The 27,592-nt window shown below is 37.2% G+C and overlaps 1 protein-coding gene across 3 annotated transcripts in view; it reads right to left on the bottom strand.

Annotated features, from left to right (window-relative positions):
- LOC131029893 (CBBY-like protein) overlaps window positions 1–27,592 on the bottom strand; it is a 184,908-nt gene that overhangs the window by 25,566 nt on the left and 131,750 nt on the right. For 2 of the 3 annotated variants that reach the window (XM_057960553.2, XM_057960554.2), the window contains one exon: window positions 17,126–17,172. The exons of the other annotated variant lie outside the window; for it this stretch is intronic. In XM_057960553.2, coding sequence (XP_057816536.2) covers window positions 17,126–17,172 — 47 coding nt within the window. The remainder of the gene's footprint in view (window positions 1–17,125; window positions 17,173–27,592) is intronic. 3 annotated transcript variants of the gene reach the window in all.

Here is a 27,592-nt window from a genome sequence, read left to right on the forward strand (position 1 = left end):
ATCTCTACAATTACCCATACCTTATTCGGGTCAGTCTTCAGTCCAACTTTACTAATGATATGGCCCAACAACTTTCCTTGTGGTACCCTGAATCGACATTTCCGCGGATTCAAGGCGAGCCTAGCCCTTCGGCATCTCTCCATGCACTCTCTCAGCGCCACCAAGTGAGCGTCTTCGCTACTAAAAATCGACCAGTCATCCAAAAAGGCTTTAAAATTTTCCATAGACATCTTATCGAAGATGTGAAGGACTATCCTCTGGAATGTTGCGGGAGCATTGCACAACCCGAACGGCATCCGGTTGTACACATAGATTCCATCCTCCACCACAAAGGTGGTCTTCAACTTGTCCTCCTCAGCTATCGAAATCTGATTGTATCCGGATAAGCCGTCTAGAAATGAGTACATTTCATGGCCAGCCACCTCCTCTAGGATGTTGTTTGTGAAAGGTATAGGGAACGGATCCTTGATGGTGACTGCATCGAGGCACCGAAAATCCACGCAGATGCGGATCTGGTTGGCCTCCTTCTTCAGTGAGATCACAATCGGCGAGACCCACTCACTTGTCTCCACCCGAAATATGATTTCGGCCTCCAGCATTCGTTCAATCTCTTCGTTCACCTTGGCAGCATAGTTCTTATTCATTCGGTACGGCCTCTTCCGTACCGATTGGGCTCCCGGGACCAATGGTATTCGATGGACGCACAATTTTGGCGAGACCCCCTTCAGATCCTTGTAGGACCAAGTGAATACGTCCTTGTATTCCATGAAGATTTTGAATGCTGCGGCCTTTAGCACCGGGCTCCAATCGTTGCCTACCCAAATATTTTGAGGGGTGGCAGTGTCTCCCAAGTTTGTCTCCTTCACGGTGGGGTCTTCGTACTGCATTGGTCTGTCCTTTGAAAATTCGTACGCCGAAACATCATTTACTTTGGCATCTCCCTCCTTGTACTTTGTGTATTCTGGTGGAAAATCCTCCTTGCTTGGCTTGCCCTCAATTTGCAGCATGTGACAAGCAAGGTGAAACATTTCATAATCTTCCATTTGCCAGTGGAAGAGTCCATTCAATGAGGAAATGTCATCTTTTGAGCATCCATCGAGTTCAAGCACTCCTTCATCATTTGGTTCCCTCTCATCTTTACCTTCGTAGGAATCCCACTCCCATCTGTTTGATTCCTCTGAATCCGAGTCAAATGATGCAAGCTCCTCGCCAACGACCTGGGTCCTTAGGTCAATGATGTACTTCCGGCCCCCTTTCTCCATGGAAAGGGTGTTCTTCTTCCAGTTGTGGTTCACCTTTGTGGTAACCAGCCACCCTCTCCTTAAGATGGCGTCATACCCCTTCTTCTTCAGTGGGATTACCACAAAATCCAATAGGAAGGGTTGTGTGCTGATGGTCACCAGCTGGGCCATTAGGGTGCCGAGTGGCTTGATGTCGTGCTGGTCTGCTCCCACCAAGTTGAATGTGGGTGGCCATAGTGTTGGCTTCCCGAGCTTCTTCCATGTATCCTCCGACAGCACAATCACCCCCGAACCTCCGTCCACGATGGTGTCTTTGAGGATAGCCCCGAGAATTCCCATCTCTACTATTGTAGGATGCCGACCACTATTTAAGGCCAACAACATTGGGTCAGCCGAGGGGCTGACTGGAACTTTCGCCCATGTCACACTCGAAGGTGCCTGTGCAGTGGTTTGTACGGAACTGAAAATGGCGGTTCTCAACTGTGGCATTGTGTCTAGAAGGTCCTTCACCCTTATCGGCACCTCCATCTGCAATACTTGCCCAATTATGTTGTTTTCGGCTTCAGTACGGGATGATGTACTCACCACCTCTGCATTGTTCCATCGTTTTGCCGTCATCTCACGCTCAATGTTGGCTTTTGCCTCCCGTAATCTCTTCTTCGTATGGGGGTTAGGATAAGTGGCCTTTTTGGTCTGAGCACGGGTGATTGCCATTACTTCTTTCTCACCAGTCTTCTCAATGTTGAGGAGATTAACCCCTGGCTTGGGGCAATTTGTCTCATCGTGGTCTCCAGGACCACACCATCTGCACAAGTGTTGCGGTGCCTCCTCTTTCTGGCAATCCCGCGCAAGTGTCCCCATTGGTTGCATGCCTGACACTGAATCATCGGCCGTCCCTTGGCATCATACTGCATTCGACTCCGATTATTGCTATTATTATTGTTGCCTCTTCCTCCCCTTCGGTTACCTCTGTAACCGCTAAATGATGTCGTGGTGTTGGCTTGAGGTGCGATGTGCTTGCTGTCACTGATGGTTGCTCTTGGGTGAAGAGCACTTGGTTCCCCCGTGTCTTCATGTTGTAGGGGCATTCTTTGGTGGAGTGTCCCAACACTTGGCAAATATCGCAGAAGGCCTTTTTTGGACAGGAGCTTTTTGTGTGACCTTCCTCCTTACATTCTGTGCACCATACTTCCTCATTTTTGCTGGTGCTTCCCTTCATGCTCTTGAATTCCTTCATCATGCGATGCATATCCTTCTGAAGGGCTTGCACCTTTTTACTCGACCCCTCATCACTGCTACTTCCGTCGGAGGAGTCCTCCTCTTCAGAGGATCTATCTTTCTTTTTCTTGGATGTCTTCCCTTCACTCTCCAGGTCCATTGCCCGGTTATAGGCATCTTCGTAGGATGTGGGGGGTACAATTTTCATTTTCCTTCTGAGTGACGATTTTAAGCCCTCCAAAAACCACCTTTTCTTCAACCCATCGCCGGGCTGGTTATCCATTCTTCCCAACAATTCCTTGAGGCGTCGGCTATATGCTCAAATGGTCTCACTTTTCCCTTGCTTGGTGCTCAGGATTTTTGCTACAATTTCATTATCGTCTTTGAGGAGTCAAAACTCCTTTTCGAAGGCTTTGTGCAATTCATCCCAAGTTGTCAGTTTGGTTTTATCAGCATCCGAGTACCAATCGATGGCTACTCCTTGTAGGGTGGCGGGGAATTGCACCACCCATTTCGCCCTATCGGCCATGCCATTGGCCAACCAGATTGTCTCACATGTACGACAATGCCGTATGGGGTCTTCTTTCCCATGTCCAGTGAACTTCGACAATTTTTGCCGATTTGCCATTACGTTCCTTGGCGGCGGCCCGGTCCCTTCGGAACTTGAACTTGTCCCTCCAGGAACTCCTCCAGACGTTGGTCCTCCCGAAGTTACTTCGTCGAGATTTGGTCTGTTGGGTCCCACCAAGTTGCTCTGACTACCAGGGTGTGATGAACCTGCCCCGAACAAATTGCTTCTACTACCGTGACCTTGTGTCCTCCCGACACCTTCGGTCGCACCGGTATCCTCCGCCTCTCTATTCTCGGTCTCTGTCTCGTCTTCCTCCTGGTCTCGACATCTCTGTATGGCGTGTACGACTCTATTGTACTCCCGGCTCTTCGTCGGGGTTACTGCTCGTACCTTCGGGCAATGGTTATCCCATTATCCACGTGCCATGTAGTATATTCCCGTGCTCCAAATTAATTTAAAAGCAACGATGCCATAATGTTTACCGCTACAACTGGTAAATTAAATACAGGAAATAATAATGTACATGACAATGCATACCAGACACAGCAGTAAAACATATCTTTATTCGCACATTCAATTATTACAGAGAAGATACTATTTCCATTCATAATCATGTGTCTTTACAAGTTACCTTCCATGGTATATAAAGGTACCGAGGGGATACGAGGGACAACCGTCGCACCCGTAACTACCATCCCTCGGTTACATTACTAACAAAGTAAAGTACTACCTAATTAACTACTGTTTTATTCCCGTACAATATTACCGCCAACAATTTGTAGAACAAAACTCCTCTTGTCCGTTTGAAGTGATTCCATCCAAGAATTGTATTTGTGCTAAAAGTTCACAATTTGTTCTTGATTTCAATTTGCTACAATGCCTCTATAGTGTTGCTACGATGCCACTATAGTGTCATGTCCCCTCCTTGATCATTATATATAGCATAATGAAACGCTTATTATTATTAATTAATATGATAATTATTAACGAATGATTATTTGAAATTATTAAATATTTATTTAATAATATTTTTTAATCATATAAATGAAATCGGAAAATTGATCATTATATATAGCATAATGAAACACTTATTATTATTATGATAATTATTAACAAATGATTATTTGAAATTATTAAATATTTATTTAATGTTATTATTTAATAATATTTTTTTAATCATATAAATGAAATCGGAAAATTGTCTCATTTATGAGACTTCACGATTTTCCTCTAAAGGTTGAAGGACGACAAAGTAAGGACTTACACATTTATAAATTAGTCTCTCGGCCATCTTTAGGGAACAAGGTGATCTCCATGGACTGCTCGATGATCATTGACCAAGAACGTGGTTAGACATAAGAACATTGAAATCAACCAATTCGATCACCTTCATCTACACTAGGAGTGACTACAGCAGCATGACCATATGATTATTGCACCAGACGTACCACATGATGATTATTTGAGGGATCCCATGTTTCCACCAGGCAATATAAGTCAGTGGCCATTACCACGAAGCATCCAACCAACAATAAGCTTTTAGAGATTCAAGACAATCGTTTATTATTACTTAGCGATCAACATGATGTCCTTAATAAGATCGCCTCCATGGAAGAATGACCATGTATAACTAATCATAAATTAATTAATAATTCGGGTGCGATTAACTTAGAGGAACTCCACACTATAAGGTGCAATCTCTATTATAAAAAAAGGATTATTAAAGGATGCAGCTCCTTGAATAGGCGCCTCCCTCCATATAGTCGCCACTCTCCAAGTATATGAGAGGATATAAAAGGAAGCATTGACGGTGGAAATAAGGGGAAAAAAGGTATATTATCTGCAGCACCGATCAGAGCAGATCAGAACTGTTATTAAGTAACAAGCAGTAACATCCCTGTTCTGGGTGGTATGCATAGGGGATGTGTCTTAATAAAGCTTGCTTGATATATGTAGCCCGATAATGTTTGTATGCAGAATTTAATAATAATAATATTAGCATAAGACTACAACAATATGTATAATACTAATACTAATATAAAGGCATTCCTACTTAATTTCACATAATATGGCAGACCAGATTTGATGCATGTCAGATTTGTCTGCCATCACAAGATTCACAACCATTAGGTAGAATAATGATCAGTGTTTTGGTAAATGGCAGTGCTAGTAGTTTATATTATAGGAAATATAATTGATATATATATATACAAACAAGGGTTGATCAAACAAATAATATTTTATAAAGAACTACTCTGCAGTAAAACACATGGTTTAATACTATCTGAAAATAAATATATATATATAGAATTAGTAATTTAAATGAATAAAATAAATCTGAAACTATGAGTCAGATTGAATTATCAATTCAATAAATAGAAAAGATTATGTATGCAGTATATATATACGTATGTATGCAGTATATATACCAATTCAATAAATAGAATGTATGAATCAATCATAGAAACGGGACTCGCCCAGACTCGCCCAGACTCGACGAGTCCGAGTATGAGTCAGGCCCGGCGAGTCCCAGGGACTCGGACTCGGACTCGTCCAAGTTTGGCGAGTAAAACTCGCCAGACTCGCCGAGTTGGCGAGTTTGGCCCAAACTCGCCAAACTCGGCGAGTCCTGAGCCTCAGACTCGGCCAGCGTCAAGCCAAAAGAAAAACACAAAAAAAATTTATTATGCAATGTTTTTTTAAGTCCATTTTTTTTTGTTAATTATCTTCTATCCCTAAAAGTGACTTTCATTTCATTCACTTGCAAAAAAAGGAGTAAAGTGAGTTGGGAAGAAAAACAAGGGTGCATAGAAGAAAAACCAGCAAGGAGGAAGCTCAAGTTTTCTTCAATTTGTCACATTGGAGCTGCATTGTGTTTCAATTTGGTGCATCAAGAGTTGGATAGGAAGACTTTGTAGCTCATTTCAAGCTTGTTGTAAGAGGTAAGATTGTTTTTTTGAAGATTAGTTTGTTTCTTGTATGCAAAAATTCCATTTTCTATTCATTTATTTTGAAAGTTTTACATTTTCTTTCAAAATCTTTTGTATGTTTGTATGTAGCATGTAGTATGTAGTTGTAGTGTTGTACTATGTAGGGTTTGTAAATTTCTTTTTTTTAAAAGTAGGGTTTGACAAACCCTACTTTAGTTTTTTTGAATGTATGTAATATGTATTAATTTTATTTTGTATTTGTAATGTTTTATTGCAGCAAACTTCACTTTATTATTTGCTTCAACTTCAAGTTTCACAAAACTATCCTAAAATGTCTACTTCAGCTTCTAGACCCCCCATTAGAAAGGACCCTGCTTGGAAATATCATGAGGATTTTCCAGGGCAAGGAAAGGGGCAAACAAATATTATGTTTTGAAAAACAATATTCCATGGAGGTATATATAGGCTGAAATATCATATTGTTGGTGTGCGTGGACATGAAGCCAAACCATGCCTAAAAGTAGTCCCCGAGGCCGTGCGTGAATGTTATGTAATGGTTGAGGAGATTGAAAGGAAAAAGAAACAAAAGGAGGATCGAGCAGCCATTGGGAGAGAGATAGTTTTAGGAAGAGGGACACAGTTAGGTTGTGTTGGAGGCCCTTCTTCCTTACCTCCATATCGTCCCACTCAGTTTGCTACTGCTGGTGCTTCCATTTCTGCTTCTGCTTCTATAAGTGGCAGCGCCACCGCCACTTCTCATGCTCCTAGCACTAGTAGTTGTAGTGGGAGTGTTGCCATTGGACCTAGGATTTGTAAATCTAGGTTGGATTCCTTCTTTGTGCCTCGCACTACTCCTGGGTCCCAACCGTCGCTTGAGGGCATGGGTTGGAACAAGGAGGTCCATGATGCTGCTAAAATGGCAATTGGCAGGTTTTGGAGCTACAACTGTATTCCATTCTTTGTAGCTAGGTGAATGTTTTACTAACTTTTATGTTTGATAACTTTGATTGTTTTAATTTTTATACTTAACTTATCTCGTTGAGTTTCTTTGAGACAGGTCTCCTTATTGGCAACAAATGGTTGATGCCATTACCATATGCGGGGCGGGGTTCAAAGCCCCTAGTGAGAGTGACTTGAGGGGACCCATTTTGTCTCAAATGGTGGATGATGTGAAGAAGGATTTAGATGAACAACGCCAGATATGGAGCACTAAAGGTTGCACCATCATGACTGATGGTTGGACGGATAGGAGAAATAGAACTCTCCTTAATTTTCTTGTTTCTTCCCTAGGTGATTGATTAATTTTAGTTTCATATAGTCTTTAATTTTTTATTTTTTATCTAATGGTTTATTGAATGATCATTGACCTAGCTTTATTTTTTTATTTCAGGGGGCACCGTTTTCATCAAGTCCATTGATGCCTCCGCCCATTGCAAGAATGCCACCTACCTATGTGAGCAGATAGAGGAGGTGATTGAAGATGTGGGTGAGGAGAACGTGGTACAGGTGGTGACCGACAATGCAGCAAATTATGTTGTTGCGGGTAAACTTTTGATTACAAACTAATTTTGTTTGCAAATTAATTACTATCTTGTAGTTTGTACCTCCATTAATTACAATTTACAATGCAACAAATTATGTTGCTACAGGTAGACTATTGATGGAGAGGCACCCATCTATAGTTTGGACTCCATGTGCTGCCCATTGCATTGACCTCATGTTGGAGGATATTGGAAAAATCCCATGGGTCAAGAGATGTGTAGAAAGGGCAAGAAATGTCTGCAAATTTGTATATAATCATTCATGGGTGTTTGCTCTTATGAGACAATACACAGAGCAGAAGGAGTTAGCTCGTCCAGGAATCACAAGATTTGCCACAAACTTCCTCACATTGCAGTCCATGCTTAGGTCTAAGTCTGCCTTAAGACGTATGATTGTTGGTGAGGAGTGGTCTTCCTCATCCTATGCTACCACCCCTGCAGGGAAAGATATGGCAGACTGCATTTTTGATGAGCAACGCTTTTGGGTCCCTTGTGATGAGATAGTGAAGGTAATTTTTTTATAAATTCTACAATTTAAATTTTAACTTATGTTTTATAACTTATTATATGTATTCTCTTATTTGCTCATTTTTCTAAATTACACAATATTTTCAATTTTGCAGTTTGTTAAGCCCTTGGTGGTTTTGTTGTGAGTTGCGGATGGAGATAAGCCCGCAATGGGCTATATATATGAGGGCATGGATAGGGCGAAGGAGGCCATCAGATTCGTCTATGGAGGAGATGAGAGCAAGTATGGTCCCATTTGGGAGATCATTGACAGGAGATGGCATCAACAACTTCATAGGCCCATCCATGCGGCAACCTATTATCTGAATCCGGCATTCCGTTTTATCCCTTCTTTCAAGGCTGATGTGGAGGTCCTTAATGGGCTATACGCAATCATGGAGATGGGACCTGCTAGTACTTCTCAGATAGACCTTTTTCGAGAGCTACAGTTGTTCTCAGGTGCACAAGGGGAGACCTTCTCTCGTCCTGTCGCCAAAGACGGCAAGACAACTATGATGCCAGGTAAAAATAAATTGTAAGGCTTAATTTTAGTTTTATTCAATACTATATTGTAACTTGTTAAATGAGTTCACGAGTGAGACTGATTTTATTTATTTTTCTCATTTCAAACTTAGATCATTGGTGGAGCTTTTTTGGCCTAGAGACACCAAATATTCAGATGTTGGCCATTCGCATCTTGAGCCAACCATGCAGCGCATCAGGTTGTGAGCGCAATTGGAGTATGTTTGAGCACATACACTCCAAGAAGCGCAATAGATTATCTGTGAAGAAGATGAATGATCTCGTCTTTGTTCACTACAACCTTTGCCTGAGAATGAGAAAGAATGCATTAGCTGACATCTCTCCTATCATTCTAGATGAGGTTGATCTTGAAGCAGAGTGGACCAATGAGAATCAGACAACTCCTGGGACTCCTACAGCTGTCTTTAGTGATGATGACATTGATTGGATCGACCAAGTAGATATAGAGACTGAGGTTGTAGCCATGGCGAAGGAGGAGCAAAGAGCACGAGCAAAGACAGGAAATACTAAGACTCAGAGTGACACAGTTGTTCCTGATGTTGGTGAGCATGGCATGGTGTCACGGGGAGCGACTATGGCTATTGAATCATCCAGGACCTACTTTAAATGCCTTCGCAGGGGGGCAGAGCGAGAGGGTGCACGGCCCTCTGAGCCATAGGCTTGTACACTTGTAGTTGTATTTACTATTTACTATTTACCTTTGGTATTTGTATGAAACATTTGATGATGATCATATGATGACATGGATTTTTTATTCCATGAGTTTTGTAATATTGTATACATTTGACAATATTTATATATCTATGTTTGTTATTTTCTTCAGCTAAAATTTGCGTTTATGCTTATGTGATTGATGTATACTTGTGTATGTAATCAAATGAGCCGAGTTTGATGATCTTTTTGTGTCTTTAAGGTGTATTCAATAAAGGGTGTCTCAAACAAGTTTTAAATCTTTAAAAATCTCTAAATTTCTCGAGTTTTTCACTTTCCTGAGTCCAGCCGAGTCTGGCGCCGAGTCCTGAGTCCAAGTCCGAGTTGGCCTTGCCGAGTCCGAGCCAAGTCCGAGTCCCATTTCTTTGGAATCAATAGATATAGGTAATAATATTTAATATATATATTAATGAACATAATGAATAGTTAATATATATATTAAAAAATATAAATAATGAACATCTGAATTCATATGTAAATGAAAGGTTCTTAGATGTTAAGGAATGTGTATAAACATAAGTAGTAAATACATATCAATGAATAGTAGGAATATATGTTAAGGAATAAATGTGAATATTGGTTAATGAACATTTTTATATATGTTGGGTATTACATGTTAAATCAGGAATATGTACATGTGGATTATGGAATAGGAAAATGGTAATAAAATGCAAAAATGTATTATAAATGTAACCACATGTTGGAGGCTATAGGGAGGAAACTCCCTTAGTCTAAGGGAGGGATTAAGATAATCCCTAGGGCAGTATATATACTGAATATCTATATGCATATTTATGGCTTGGTTGACTAAGTTCATCCAAGAAGAGACGGATCTGGCCGGTCCCCTCTGAGGACTTGGATGATGAGATGCATCATCCAAGGCAAGGAATTGACATAGGGTCTTCCTTGGGTGGCTTGGGTGTAAGAAACAAGAATCGAATTAACCTTCGATTTCCTGGATGGCTTGGGTGTAACAAGACAGGAATCAAATTAACCCTTGATTTCTTGGATGGCTTGGATGTAAGAAATTATATCCGAGACATGAATCGAATTCACCTTCGATTTCCTGGATGGCTTGGAACCAAGAGGGGTTCCAAGAAGGCGAGCTTCACGGCCCCCTAAGGACATATCTCTGCATGGCATTCGTATCGTTTTTATTAGATGAGAATTGTGATTATGTTAATTAAGTATTATAAATCACAAGTTAGATTAGTTATATATATATATATATTTGTTGTACTCTAACATTCTATTTTGCAGGCCAATGATCTCTAACTAGTGGGGACATTACAGTGGTATCAGAGCATAATCCTACCAACCTGTGGGACAAAATTACAACATTTCTCTTTAATATGTGTGTACTTTTCAAATGAGAAACACCAAATTTATTCTGCATGTATGCTTCAAGTACTCCTTGCTTATATACTACGTATATTCATGTGTTTGCCTCATGTCCGATATGCTTCCAGCATGTATGCCTTGTGTCTTTATGTGTGCCTGATGACTAAGGTGTCTGTAGCACGATCACACCATGACTGCCTTTTCTTATACATACGTGGTACCTTATATTCATTTGGGCATTGCTTCAAGCCCTACATGTCTTATGTACATACTTCATGCCTTGAATGAATTCTTGTGGATAATTCACCTATACTTCCATATATGATTCATACTCGTGTTTAGATATATATCCCATGCTTAAGTGAATTTATATGTGCTATATACATTTCACTTCTTGACCTAAGTGAATGCCTAGGTGAACTCCATGTTACTTAAGCAAATTCAAGTGGATACTCCATACTCTATATACTACATGTATTTCACATGTGTGCTGCATGCCTTAATTGTATCCATGTGTATTACATATGTTGCACACCTTGAATGTACTCATATCCATGTGTATTTCTGTATATGATGAATACAGGTATTGTGCATAAACTTCATGTGTGTTTCATACCTTTACATATGTATACCTTGTGTTTTTATTGGGAGATGATTTAGTCGAGAAAATTGTTAGTTGCTTGAGGACAAGCAATTTCGGGAAGGATGAACTGTCATGTCCCCTCCTTGATCATTATATATTGCATAATGAAACGCTTATTATTATTAATTAATATGATAATTATTAACGAATGATTATTTGAAATTATTAAATATTTATTTAATAATATTTGTTTTAATCATATAAATGAAATTGGAAAATTGATCATTATATATAGCATAATGAAACACTTATTATTATTATGATAATTATTAACGAATGATTATTTGAAATTATTAAATATTTATTTAATGTTATTATTTAATAATATTTTTTTAATCATATAAATGAAATTGGAAAATTGTCTCATTTATGAGACTTCACGATTTTCCTTTAAAGGTTGAAGGACGACAAAGTAAGGACTTACAGATTTATAAATTAGTCTCTCGACCATCTTTAGGGAACAAGGTGATCTCCATGGATTGTTTGATGATCATTGACCAAGAACGTGGTTAGACATAAGAACATTGAAATCAACCAATTCGATCACCTTCATCTACACTAGGAGTGACTACAACAACATGACCATATGATTATTGCACCAGACGTACCACATGATGATTATTCGAGGGATCCCATGTTTCCATCAGGCAATATTAGTCAGTGGCCATTACCACGAAGCATCCAACCAACAATAAGCTTTTAGAGATTCAAGACAATCGTTTATTATTACTTAGCGATCAACATGATGTCCTTAATAAGATCGCCTCCATGGAAGAATGACCATGTATAACTAATCATAAATTAATTAATAATTCGGGTGCGATTACCTTAGAGGAACTCCACACTATACGGTGCGATCTCTATTATAAAAAAAGGATTATTAAAGGATGCAACTCCTTGAATACGCGCCTCCCTCCATATAGTCGCCACTCTCCAAGTATATGAGAGGATATAAAAGGAAGCATTGACGGTGGAAATAAAGGGGGAAAAAAGGTATATTATCTGCAGCACCGATCAGAGCAGATCAAAACTGTTATTAAGTAACAAGCAGTAACATCCCTATTCTGGGTGGTATGCATAGGGGATGTGTCTTAATAAAGCTTGCTTGATATATGTAGCCCGATAATGTTTGTATGCAGAATTTAATAATAATAATATTAACATAAGACTACAACAATATGTATAATAGTAATACTAATATAAAGGCATTCCTACTTAATTTCACATTATATGGCAGACCAGATTTGATGCATGTCAGATTTGTCTGCCATCACAAGATTCACAACCATTAGGTAGAATAATGATCAGTGTTTTGGTAAATGGCAGTGCTAGTAATTTATATTATAGGAAATATAATTGATATATATATATATATATATACAAACAAGGGTTGATCAAACAAATGATATTTTATAAAGAACTACTCTGCAGTAAAACACATGGTTTAATACTATCTGAAAATAAATATATATATATATATAGAATTAGTAATTTAAATGAATAAAATAAATCTGAAACTATGAGTCAGATTGAATTATCAATTCAATAAATAGAAAAGATTATGTATGCAGTATATATACCAAATAAATAGAATGTATGAATCAATAGATATAGGTAATAATATTTAATATATATATTAATGAACATAATGAATAGTTAATATATATATTAAAAAATATAAATAATGAACATTTGAATTCATATGTAAATGAAAGGTTCTTAGATGTTAAGGAATGTGTATAAACATAAGTAGTAAATACATATCAATGAATAGTAGGAATATATGTTAAGGAATAAATGTGAATATTTGTTAATGAACATTTTTATATATGTTGGGTATTACATGTTAAATCAGGAATATGTACATATGGATTATGGAATAGGAAAATGGTAATAAAATGCAAACATGTACTATAAATGTAATCACATGTTGGAGGCTATAGGGAGGAAACTCCCTTAGTCTAAGGGAGGGATTAAGATAATCCCTAGGGCAGTATATATACTGAATATCTATATGCATATTTATGGCTTGGTTGACTAAGTTCATCCAAGAAGAGACGGATCTAGCCGGTCCCCTCTGAGGACTTGGATGATGAGATGCATCATCCAAGGAAAGGAATTGACATAGGGTCTTCCTTGGGTGGCTTGGGTGTAAGAAATTACACCCACGACAGGAATCGAATTAACCTTCGATTTCTTAGATGGCTTGGGTGTAATAAGACAGGAATCAAATTAACCCTTGATTTCCTGGATGGCTTGGATGTAAGAAATTACATCCAAGACAAGAATTGAATTCACGTTCGATTTCCTGGATGGCTTGAAATCAAGAGGGGTTCCAAGAAGTTGAGCTTCACGGCTGCCTAAGGACATATCTCTGCATGGCATTTGTATCCTTTTTATTAGATGAGAATTGTGATTATGTTAATTAAGTGTTTTAAATCGCAAGTTAGATTAGTTATATATATATATATATATTTGTTGTACTCTAACATTCTGTTTTGCAGGCCAATGATCTCTAACTAGTGGGGACATTACATATAGCATTGTGATAAGTTGGTTATGATAAATGTTAAGAGTACTTGTTGTACCTTGCATCAATATCTATTTGTACTCAGATTGTTGCGACAACAGTAACAGCCTTTGATGTTTAAGGGTTTCCAAAATTATTTATGGCATTTATTGCTGCTGATTATTATTAATGCAATTTGTTTCTAATCGATATACTATGAAAAAGTTTTTTGCAGTACCTTTAAGGGTTTCCAAAATTACTTATGGTATTTATTGCTGCTGATTATTATTAATGTAATTTGGAGTTTCTACTCAATATACTATGAAAAGGTTTTTTGCAGTACCTTGCATCAATATCACGAGTTTCAAATTATTTCCTTAACCATGATATTTGACAATTAATGAATTTCAATAGTTGTTGTCTGGTATTTCTTATTATTACAGTTTGCATAAATCGGAAAAACACAAAAATATTGTTGGATTTAGGAATAGATTGAAAAGGAGCATTATAGAGTACCAACACTATTTGGATAAACAATGTACAAAAGCCTTGGATTGAGCACAGGTAATGTTGCTTGTTAAGAATATAGCGTTGTGCTAGTAATTGCCTTCCTATGCAAATAGCCTAACATATAAATTTCAAAGATCTTATCAAAAAGATTGATGTCATTGGATCAAGGGCATCCAAATATATATCTAATTTTAACACATCATTGGATTAGTGATGTGGCAGACTTATTTTATATCACCATTAAAATCTAGCATTGGATATTTTCATAAGCTTTTCATTCTTTTTTCGTACTATAAAATGTTGGAATAAACACTAGTGCCTAGAGATTCTCCAAGTGGAGCAAAGAAAGTTGGGATCTATTAAGTTGTTTTGGAGTCATGGGTTACTTACCTTTGTAAAATAATAGTCAATTGGTAGCCATAGGTCTTAGATTTGCTAAAGTTTGCCGACTATATATACACAAAGATGCAAAATAGAAAGAGCAATTGCCTCCTACAAAAGTCTATAAATGGAAGACTACACTACTACAAATGCAAGAACCATCATAATCCAAACTCTCTTTTGAAGATCTACAAAAAAACATTAGAAGGCATCCATAATCTAGAACTTCAAGATCCCATAATAAATGTGGATGAAATGAAGCCATAATCCCCTGTCAAGTGCTCCATGAACCCTCAGATCACGGCAGTGCTTCAATAAGTTTAAGTAATACCTTTCCTAATCCTCATTTGTTGCTGCAGGGTGTGAGATGACTATAGAAGACCAACTCAAGTCCTATGCACAAGGGATCTCTTCCTTACCCTCTTTAATAAAGCCTTTCAACATAATTCAGTTACCCAATTACAGCCCTATTACATCCCAAATTTCTAATAAGACCTTCCATGGTGATCAATGGCACTCCCTCATCCTATCTAAACCCAAGAACTCAGAAGTGCAAATTCTCTTCATAATACCCACTCACAAATCATTTCACCAAGGCACATATGCCTTGAAACATTCGTGCCAATTGGTGAGTGATCTATAGGCTCTTGGCCAGCTTAAAGACAATCTCCATTTTGTATTGTCCAGACTCCCGCTGCTATTCTAGAGGTTGCTGGGAAGATTGAGGTTCAAGGATCTGACAAAGAAGTGCAAGAGATTCTAATGAAAGTGATGGTGAACTGCTTACATCAGAAGGATGAAAGAGTTTATCATCTTTAGAAGGGTAATGGAGTACTTGTAAATTGCCTCTGCTATCTCAGCCACAATTTTAAGATATTGGAAAGCAGAGCTGAGGAAATTGAGACCAATCTCAAAACTGAGAAACAAAAGTGCCAACTCACTGAGACTTTGTAGCAAACCACCCATGCAGAGAGACATTTGATGGATCCTCTATGCCTGTCATAGACCAACATCTGATAAGGGGGATGATCCTGAAGTCTTCTTGAAGACCAGAAAATTTTATTTTGCATGATGTCTCAGGGATGTAGGACACACAATCAATGTCAGTGCCTCAAAGGGACTCACCAAGAAGTTGTCGCTTTCCACTTGCTTCTGTTTTTGCTTCTTCATTTTAAAAGTATTTTGTAAATGTTGCACTAAATGATTGGTTATCTAATGTTAATTCTGCCTTTTCATGAATAATTGGATCACATCCCAGTTTCTGTATCATGTAATTTGCTGCCTTCATCCCCCTCTAATCTATACATCTTCACCTGACGTTGTGGCTTTTCGAAAGGATGCATTCTAATAATATAGTATATTGTCTTGCTATCAAAAAGGAAAATAATTTGGTATTAATGGGAGCAGTAAATGTGAAGTTATGTTAAAACAGGATTGTGGCAATTTTTGGGGGTGTGCAAAAAATGTCACTTTCCATGTAACGTGCTCTTTGAGAGGCAAACAGGGTTTCTCTCTTGTCAGCAATATTCATTTTTACCTGCAAGAACACATACATTTCTGACAGTTCTTATAAATATGGTAAACTAATGTTTCATGGCTACCACCTTGTCTCCTTTGGGAGGGAACATAGATATAAAATAATGTTACTAAAATGATGTTAAGGTGTTCACAAAACACTTGTGCATTTACTAAAGGCAATTTGAGAGCAACATTGATTGTGTTTCCCCTTATAGTATTTTCTATTATGGATAATCATGAGTCCAAAACAGTCAGATTATTCCAAAAAACATGAACAATAACTTAGATATCCTTGATCATGTAAAGAATGAGAGCAGTAAAATTTTGGCATAAATGGTCTGCACATGATGAAACTGGACAGATGCATGGGGAAGTTGGGTTGATACAATGTAATTGAGAACCATGGAAACAGAGGTTATAAGTTTTGGAATATTCAAGTAAAAGCAGATGAAATACATTAAATAACTTAAGTTAAATAATCCAGATATTCCCTCTCTTTCCACATTTGATGAATGTGTTTTGAGTCTTGACTGTTCCTCCTATTATTTGAGTGGTTGTCAGATGGCTTAAGATTGACCATGATAAGGAATTTTCAAACTAAACTATTTTCTTGGTTACTAATAAACCAAGCTAATAAACCAAGATGGCATTGCAATTGCTTGCTAGTCTTTGTACAGGGAAAGAACATAAACTTCTTCCATTATCTTGTCTCATATTATGTAACTTTTCTAAGCTCAATAGTTAAGTCTTTTTCAAACTTTGGTAGACAAATAGACTTTTTTATAAACAAAAATAAGGGAATAAAGCAATTACAGGATTTTATATCTCTATTTCCCTTTTCTCAACTTATTCCATTCATCTCTGATTTCCAGTCCAGACAACAAAGGAAACACTAATCTTTCTTTACTTATTGCATGTACTCAACTTTCCAAACACTGAATTTAAATTGCTTTAGAACCACCTTGATGTATTAACTCCAAGCGTTGTTGCTGCAAGGATGTAGATGGCCTGCAAGAGAAAACAACCATGGCTTCACTATATAATGATTATAGCATCATCTATATGAATAATAATAACTCAGTACAAAGTGAAAAATACAAGTATGTTTCAATGAGAGAATGATAAAATAAAAATTGGAACATATGCTCACCAGATCCCATGTCAAAACTAGTTTATAAAAACAATCCCTAGTAAATTCCTTAAAGAGGAAGCCAACTAAAAACAATGATAAAAAGATGGAGCTTTGAATCCATATTTTAAAAATAAATATCAAGTAAATGGAAGATCCTAAACAGAAATTTTCAGGAGGCTGAGCTCCTCAAGTCTAGGCATCTAGATATCAATTCTTGAGTGGTTTATCATGGGACACAACTACCATAGAAATTACTTAGGGTTGATGTAAATGGCAACAACACTCTAGATTGTTGAGATAAGAGTTGGGAGTTATTCCTAATCAATAACTAACAACACTTCAAACCAAGCTTGAAAAACTCGGATTTGGCAATGACTTGGCAAGCCCAACTTTTTTAAAAAACTCAAGACTCGCCAAAACTCGGGGAAAAACTCGGCAATAGTTGGCAACTTTATCGAAAATTTGAAAATACATTTTAAAAAAAAATATTATTCAAAAACACATTTACACTAAATTTGTATAACATATACTAATTTCCATGATATATAAATCAAAGTTTGAGTTAAATACATAGCATAAACCAAAAAACAAGTGCAACATATGAATAAGAGTTCAATACATATTAATTTATCATAGTGACATAGAGTCATAGAGTCATAGACCACAAAACAACAACCTCTGAAAATCTGATTACATATCAAGTTCAAGTTTTGGTATCAATGAAAATGAGAAATCATAAATTGTGCCTATGACTAAAGCTCAAAACAGATTCTTGTTGCTGGGGGGTGGTGCTGAAGTAGTGGCAACATCCTCAATAGGTGCCTCTGCTGCATGATCAACCTCGTGCTCCTCCTCACGTGGTACCACTTCCGCATCCCATTCCTCTCCTGCCCTCTCCGACTCACTTAGCTACTCATCAGTAAGGAATGGATCCAACTCATTATCAACATTATCAGGAGCAGCAACCCATTCTGCTGCAAATGGATCAATGTCATCCAAGTCAAATGCTTCATGTGAATCTTGCCCTAGCACCTTCTCATGCAATCGAACGTTGTACCGCACATAGAGAAGATCATTCAGCGTTGTTAAGTCAACCTATTGCGCTTTTTTGTGTGCATGTTCTCAAAAACACTCCAGTTGCGCTCACAACCAAAAGCACTACAAGGTTGCGATAATATGCGGATGGCAAGCTTTTGAAGATTAGGCATTGTGGCACCATAATCTTCCCACCACAAATCTGCAAGGATAAAAAATGTAATTTATAACTTGTAAAGATTTTAATAATTTTAAAGAGAGAAATAAATGGTAAAATAAAATTAAACATGTGTTTTATTTTACCTGGTCGTAAGATGTCTCTCCTACGTTTGCAATCAGGTGAAGAAAACAATGCCCCTGTGGCCTTCTTATAGCTCTGCAACTCATCAAGTATTAGGTCTCGAAGGTTCTCATCATCAACTAATCTCTGAATGCATGTGTCAAGGCCAATTCTAACCTCTACATCTGCTTTGAAACTCGGGGAGTAAAAAAAATTGGGATTCAAGAAGTAGGCAACAGCATGAATATCTTGGTGGAGTTGATGGTTCCAGCTCCGATCAATTATGCATCATATGGGTTCATACTTGGTCTTGTTTGACCTATACAAGTAATGAATCGCCTCTTTGGCCTTATCCATGGCCTCATATAGATACCCCATGGAGTTATGATCCCCATCCACCATTCGTAGCACCCTCACCAACGGTTCCGACACCTAGATATAAAAAATTTAACAAAATCAACAGATTGAAATATTAGAAAATTAAATAATAAATCATCAATTAAAGTTTCAAAACTTACATTGATGATCTCCTCCACCATCTTGGCAAAATTAGAGTAAAAAATGGCAACCACAACCTTCTCCGCTTCAAGCTTTGTAGCATAAGGACTCCCCAACCATATTTCACTCAAGGACATCCACTTCAGGTTGGGCAATGTAGCAAGTATGCTCTGCAAGGTGAGGAAATTGGTAGCAAAGCGTGTGACCCCTGAGCGCACAAGATCTTTACCATCACTGTGCTCTCCCATAAGATTCGGGACCCATGTGTGATTGTAGATGTATTTGGTGATATTCCTTCCATCTTCAACCACTTTCTTTTCCTAGCTTAGTTTCCCTATGTCCTTAAGGAGCAAGTCAAGGCAATGGGCAGCACAAGGGCTCCAAAATCATGTTGGATGTCTAGCCATTAGAAGTTTGCCGGCTGCCACATATGCAGCTGCATTATCAGTCACAATCTGGATAACATTCTGCACTCCCACATCCATCACCACCTCATCCAACATGTTGCACAAGGTCTTTGTGTTCTTCACTTCATTGGAGGCATCAATTGATTTTAAAAATACTAATTGCCCCCCTGAAGCAGCAAGAAAGTTGATGAGTGTCCTATTCCTACCATCCGTCCACCCATCAGAAGAATGGTGCAGCCATTCTTTTCCCAAATAGTCCTTTGCTCTTCCACTAATGCGTGAGTGTTTTGGACCTCATCCTACAATAACAGTCCACTTATCTCATAACAACTTGGGGACTTGAACCCCTTACCTGCCACAGTCAATGCGGTGACCAATTGGTCCCAAGATGGACTAGAAACAACATTGAACGAAATATCATTGTAGAAACAAAATCTAGCACACGCCACCTTTGCTTGTTGGTGAGCCTCTTTATTCCATGCAGTGCCTAGCAATCTAGGTTGTGCACCAGGAGTGTTACGTGGAACAAAGAATTTTTCCTTATGGCTGCCCACACTTCCCATTCCTCGTATCTATGGCCCAAGGGAAGAACTAGATGCCCCCACATCTGTATGTGACCCTATAGAACTCAAATCTGCCCTTGGGGCTGCCATTGCCTCTGTTGTTCTCTTTTTTGTTGCCTTCCTTTGATCATATGCTTCAAGCGTTGCTATTGCATCCCTCGTAGCCTCTTTAGGACACATCTTACATTTTTTGGTATCTTGGCATTCAATTTGTGCAAGGTGATATTTGAACATATTAATGCCACCTTTTATAATCTTAGTGCAATGGTTACAAAGGACATCTACTCGTTTTGGACCTGGTGTCCCATGTTTCCAACAAGGGTCTCTCTTTTTGCCACCAACTTTAACTGTAGAAGTAGAAGACATTGTCTTTCAAAATTTTTTTGGAAAAGAACCTAGCAAAAGAGAGAGACGACATTTAGAGAACAATAAAACTGTTATTTAGTTATTACATTCCTATAAATCCTACAAGTATAAATCCTATCTATATCACAGTAAAAAAAAATATAAATTATTACAATGACTATATTAAAAAATACAAAAATACAGTCATTGTAAAACTAAAAATACAGTATCCGAGTATACTATTATTTTTATTTCACGGTCAGTCTTGGGCACAATAGTTTCAATTTTTTACATGCTAGTTAAATTGTATTGTATTTTTGTATTTTTTAATAACAGTCACTGTAAATACTAAAAGCAGTGACTGTATTTTAAAATTTTAAAATTTAGGTGACTGTATTTTAAAATTTTAAAATCTAACTAGCATGTAAAAAATTGAAACTACTATGCCCAAGACTGACTGTGAAGTCATCAACAGTTAAAATTGATGGAAACTCTGATAAAGTAAATATAACTAATCATAAATTAATCAAATTAATCGTAAATATAATTATCATAAATATAAATTGATGGAAACTCTATGTAGTCATATTAATCGCAATGATGGTCATTCTTTGAAGTTTGATCAAACAAATTCCAGACAAAAAAAATCCAAAGATAAATATAAGTGGTGCAAAATCGCAGATTGTAGAAGAATTGAAGGACAGATGATGTAAAAAAAATTAATAGTGTAAAAACTTTTAGTCTAACACGGATTGGGAACCTGAAATTTGTTGTATCCTCCGATTTGTCTGCAAATGTGCCCTAATCGTGTTGCGCGAATATGGCTGCCATCGTGTGTCGTGTGAATATGGCTCCCGTCCGAAAAAAAAATGAAATCGTGAACTTTTTAGGGTTTTCTAGCCCTTAAACATTTTTTTCGTTTTTTCCTGCTGAATTTCTGGGCGATTTTCAACGGGTTTTAGTGATTTTAAAGGGAAAATCACCGCGATTTTTTGTGAAACCCATCGCCGATTTTATCAGCGAGTCACTCGCGTTGGGATATGATGCGCGAGTACTTGCGATTTTCTGATTGAATCGCCGAGTTTTTCAAGCTTGCTTCAAACATATACGACATAATTGCAAACACAAATAGCATATTATTCCAACAAGAATCATTTATTACTTAAAATAACCATTGCAACCTTCACTGACAGAACAAACATTGGAAAATAAATAACAATCAGAAAATGATAATTCTTGTTCCATCTAGCATCATAGAGATGACAGATATGGTAGACTTAAAGAATTTTGTAGTTTATCCCTTTATTAAGTGTCTCCATAAAAGTGAAACCCAGTTTTGAAAGGAAACCAATTACCAATCACATCTTGAAATTGCATTCCATATTATAGAATACCCAAGCCTATTTTCGTGGTTGAGGGATACTTGGCAATGTACCCGAAACTCCAATCCCCATCAATGTGCCATGAATAAACATAGCCAGATGAATGTAGTTAAGAAATTTCTGAAATGTGCATCTTAAATCTAATTGTACTAGCCATAATACTTGATTCACAATATCAATGTTGTTCGAAGTTTAAATTTTAAATCAAATAATACCAAAATTAAGGGATAAGGAATAAAATATTGAGAAAGAGAAAGGTTGGAAACGGAAAGTAAAAAACTTGAAAGGGGAAAGGTTGGAAGACCAACCAACATACAAGGACATCAAAGTTTTAAACACATACTTTTAGCACACCATATCCTTGAAGGATTCTAGAAGCTTAGAAGAGAATAATGTTGGAGTTCATTATAGAAGTTTTTATATGCAGAACATTTTAGCAATTTAGTTTGTCTTTTGCAAGGCAATGCAAAGTGGAACAGTTTGTGAGGTACACTTCCCTTAAAATTGAAGGGATGCTCCCTTGTTACATACAACCTAAAATTAACCCTAGAAGCTATATGATAGACAAAATCTACAAGTGGGCACACTGCACAATAAATAGGTATCTAAGTATTTTGTTAACGGAGATAAACTAAACTAAACTAAATTTGCCCTATCTTTTAAGACTCGGGTATAAGCACAAGACAGAGACAAGTTCTTCTCTCACAAAAAATATTTTATATTTTAAGGCTATGAACTATATAAATCAACAACGTTTATGAACACAACAATCACTTCTCCTATCAGCTAAAAATAGAAACCAGCAAGTCTGTGTATATGAAGGTTTTGAGGAGTAAACTAATCTAACACACAAATAACATTAGATTTCAAAAATCAAATAGCTAAAGCAGCATACAAAGCTCTGAATTAGATGGAAAACACTGATATCAGGCTTGATGCTATTGCTCTCTTTCAATTCAATTGATGAAACCTTAAACACAGTAATTACAAACACATGGAAATCAGATTGAACACACATACTTAAACAATAATTTCAGCACCACAAGAATAGCTTCAACTATCATTAAGGCAATATTGTGCACGAAGCACTTATTTATAAGATTACAAAAAATCTATTTTTTGGACTTTAAGATGACCATTAAATAATTTCAAAAATCAATTTCTTTAAAGCTCACCCACGAAAAATACCTTAAAAGTTGAGAATACGCACTTAGAGCTAAAATGAATTAAAATGATGTCCGGATAAAAGATCACTAAAACTAAGTAAAAATGAGGTCTCTAGAATCTGCCAAAAAAATAAGACCTCTAAAACAATGATAAGCTAAAAATAAATAAGTTGAAAAATCCTTGCTCTTACTTTGGAGAATCTAGAGTTGGCATTTTGTCCTCACATTGAACTCTTTAAATGAAACTATTCATCTCCCCATCCATGTGCTTTGAAATGATTCTTTCCCTAACAAGATAATTATGCTAAAAACTACTCCATTCTTCAACCATATCTTAAATTATCAGAATTTTTTTTTCCTACTAAAACATCCTAATAGCAAGGCCCATCAATTCATCCATGCTATCTAGACTACATGACAAGCCTCCCAGTTTTCCTTGAACTAATCGATCAAACTAGCCCTCATTTATGTTGATGTGTTTTTTATGCTCCTCGAACACAGAATAAAATACTAAGTATTCTATCCTTTCTTGATCAAAGAAACCTCATATGTTATACAATGTGATCAAATGAGAAAGCTCCAAGGTTTACAATGCGAACAATCGACTTTATACTTAGGATAGACTCAATGTTTATGATATGAATTGCTGGAATCACAAGGGGACTTACGTTTTATGAACTCCACTAGAACATGGACTCTATACTAAATGCTTAGGAAATAAAGACAAAAGGACAAGGGTTTAGAGATCTAATCTACTCCTAAGAATGTAGGAAACCATTGTTGACTCGATGCAACCAAACCAAGCTTTGCTTCACCATGTGGGAACAACTACACAAAGATGGTACAATCTCCTAAGGATAAGAAAATGATTTTCATATCACTTATGCACACCAACATTATGAACAATGAGCATATAGCAATTGAAGTTAAGCTTTTAATCAAGTTCACTTTAACCACACACTGCAATTTGCAATCAACAAACTCCAAGTGGTATGAACATACGTTCACCATTCATCAACAATATCTTCCATTCATCTAATTAACATCTACGCTATGAGAAGTAGAGACCATGCAACAAGTTGAAATAGCACACCAAATCCACCATAACTTCAATGAAAAAAGTATGTTTGTTACAACAAGCCTTAGCAACAATCTCCTTTCCTCCTACTCTACTACTACTTCTATCTAACAACTATTAACCTTTACAAATGAGAGAACTGATCCTTCTATAGAGATCTCTTTACAATTAAATGGCTCAGATTGATTCAAGATCAATGGGTGAGATTACATGACAAAACCCTAATTAGGGTTAGTTATAACTAACTCCATTTGACCAATGAAATAATTATAATGAATGGGACACATGTCCTTCTTTGAATGTGCCCCAATAGGGATTGAGGTTAGGTACATGGAACAATCTCCAATGCAATGCCATGCGTTGCTTGCTCCACCTTTGGATGAGTTAGGTTCATTATATCTGGACGTGTTGACTTGGAATGATGTAATTGAGTTGATGGTGACTGGATGCCACCTCATCTTGCTCTGTAGATCATCACACAGTGTTTGTGGTTGAGGCATATCTCTTGATACTCAACATTATCCAGCTTGCTCAACATGACAAAGATGGTAGGACATATTCCCAAATTGTATCATCTAAGTGATCAAGTTATCTAACTTTGATCAACTCTTCTGAAATTATCTCTCCTTGATCACGCTTGCCCTTCAATCCTCTAACTTAGGAATCCTTGTCCTTATGATATCTTGAATTTTTTTCTTGCATCCTCTTGAAATGTGAACATGTTGTTGCCTTGGAATGTACTTTGACTTTGATCTTCATTTGAATACTTTGATGTTGTAATGTCTTGTGCATTTTGTTGAGTTCCATCCCTTGATCTTGTTGTAGAATCCTTGTGTGATGCTTGCATTGATCCCGAACAGCTTGACAACAATCTTCTTGATCTTTATCTCCACTCTATACTAACTTCAAATCTTGGGTTTCAGAAGGAAATTCAAAATATTTGCAAAGTTTCATCATTTTGTTGAAGTCTTTTGTAGAGCCTTGGCGATTCCCTTATCTTTCTTCTTCATCCGTCTCCATCATCTACCCTAAAATCACATGAAAAGAGAAAATGATTATTGAATGAAATCTTATGTGAATAAAAAACAAGAAGATTAATAATATAAGGTCTTGGGCCCTTTAATTTATATCAATAATCAACAATCCATGAATTTTCTCCATCAATTCTTCCTAAGTCTTTGCCCTTTGCAATGAACTTTGATTTCACTTTCAGACATAGAATTCTGGAAACAACTTAAAATAACAGACTTCAATGATGCTTTCTTGTTTTGAAATCTGGAAAAGATTAGTCTCAATGATGCAAAACAGAAATTGCTAATGAAATAAAATCTGCTCTGATCCTTACAACAATTCTGGTCTGAAAATGGATAGAAATTGCTCTTGAATTCGGCTTAATCTGCTCTTGATAAAATCACTCCAATCCTAATAGCAAATTTGCTCAATAGAATGACCAAATTTGCCCAAAAATCGTCTGATCTAAGGTGATTTCACTCTGTAGTTTGAATTGAAAATGTTTCAAATGGTTGAAACCGATTGGAATTCACCCCTCTATATAGGCGATAATCCTAAGATACATACCCCTTCACCCTTAGCCAACTTCAACTCCTCTTTTTCAAATTTAAATCGTTGCATTACAATAGGTCAGCTGCCTTTTTGGGGTTTAGAAAGAATCAGGTCGGACTTTTTGAATGGTTTGCAATATGTACAAAGTCAGAGTTCTAAATGATTTTGCAATGTTTACAAGATTGGACTTTGCATTGATTTTACACACTCCTTTGTGGTGGACCTTTGAAATGTTTTACATTATTGGGAGGTCGGACTTTTCTCATGCTTGCACTTTTGCCGATCGGACTTTAGACCACTTTGACATTTTCACCATCAGACTTGAATCATTTTGACAATTTTTTACCCTAGCATTGGTGGAGTTTAAGGCAAGTCCGACATTTTCTCACCAAATGAATGGCGGAGTTTGATGTAAGTCTGGAATTCATTGTTGCCACAGCGGAGTTTGAAACACTTTGCACTATTGTGGCAGATTCTAGGGGTGATGCACCAATGTTTTTCCTGCATGATGCCAGACTTCAAGGCAAGTCTGGCATAAAACCTTCTCAAAATGGTGGAGTTAGAGACTTGTTTTCATCCCTCAATAACATTTTGTTCTTCACCTTGTCGGATTTTGTAACAGTTTTGCACTCTTGTGGATCAGAGTTTGTCAAACTTTTGCATTTTTGCAGTCACAAGAGTGGACTTTGCCTTACTTCCACACTTCATCACTTTGTAGTGGCGGAGTTTGATCAAATTCTGGCATAAAACCAACCTTAGTGCAATTTTTGATCAAAACTTAATGGCGAAGTTTGAGTCAACTACTGCATTGGATCAAAGTGGATAGCGGACTTTGTGTGTTCTCTTGCATTGCTCTAAGTTCAATGGCAGACTTAGCAAAGAGTTATGCATAAACTACCAAGGGGGTGGAATTTCACCAATTTCAAGCATGCATAGAACAAGATGAAAATTGGAAGACTTCATGTATTTACATCAACAAACTTACATCTACCTTACCCTCAATAGTGGAAATTCACCTCACTCACACATAGAAAACATCCTATAACCTTATGAACTTTGACAATATTGATAATTTTACAACTTTCAAACTTTTGACAAAATTGACAACTTTTTACACTTTTGCATTTCAACCCATTACAACAACTTGCCCTCATGATTTCAAACAATTAATGTCAAGGTTGCATGTAACACTTGCAATTCCTGATGGAATCATAAGTAACTTTTCCAATTTGAATGTAACACCTCAACTTGCATTTTCGCCCTCTCAACAATTTTGACAACATTTCTTGCATCTTTGACAATTTTGACAACTTTGCAATATGAGCAACTTTCACCATATTGACAGCTTTGACAACCTAGCAAGCTTAGCATCATTGACAACATCTGTATGATTAATATCATGCCTCCTCAACCCTATCCAGACAAAACCTATCTCTTCTCACAAGCAAAGGCTACTGACACCTAAGAAATGGCTGCAAATCGAACTAAGACTCCTAGGCTAAGCGAAAAGTGGGGGTCCCCATTTGCAATGGGGTGATATGTGAGAATGTCACAACAACTTCCTCAATGTTAGTTTCCATGAATGGACAAGTAAAAACAGATTGTCCCACAATTTGCAACTTCTTATTTTTCTCTCTACTTTCAACTATAAGAATCCACAATTCTATCACTAACTACATGCTGTCATCCAATCTAAAAGAAGATTCTCTTTTGGATCGAAAATCATCCCCAATCTAATTAATTCTTGTGTGCCCAAGGTTCCTATCAACTCCAAGTGATCAATTGCATTTCTTCATGTGGAAATGTCAGTCGTCATAGCATTTTCTAACCCAAAGCCACATGCTCATGTGCTCTATTGGAACCTTAAATTTTTGCAAAATTCAAAGTTTCCTAAAGGTGAAGAAGGTGGTAGAAACCCTAAAATTGCATCCACTGTGAAGTCATATAGAGATGAAGACCATTATAAGATCAAATGAAGC

Source organism: Cryptomeria japonica, chromosome 3, assembly GCF_030272615.1.
Source record: "Cryptomeria japonica chromosome 3, Sugi_1.0, whole genome shotgun sequence".
NCBI lineage: Eukaryota > Viridiplantae > Streptophyta > Pinopsida > Cupressales > Cupressaceae > Cryptomeria > Cryptomeria japonica.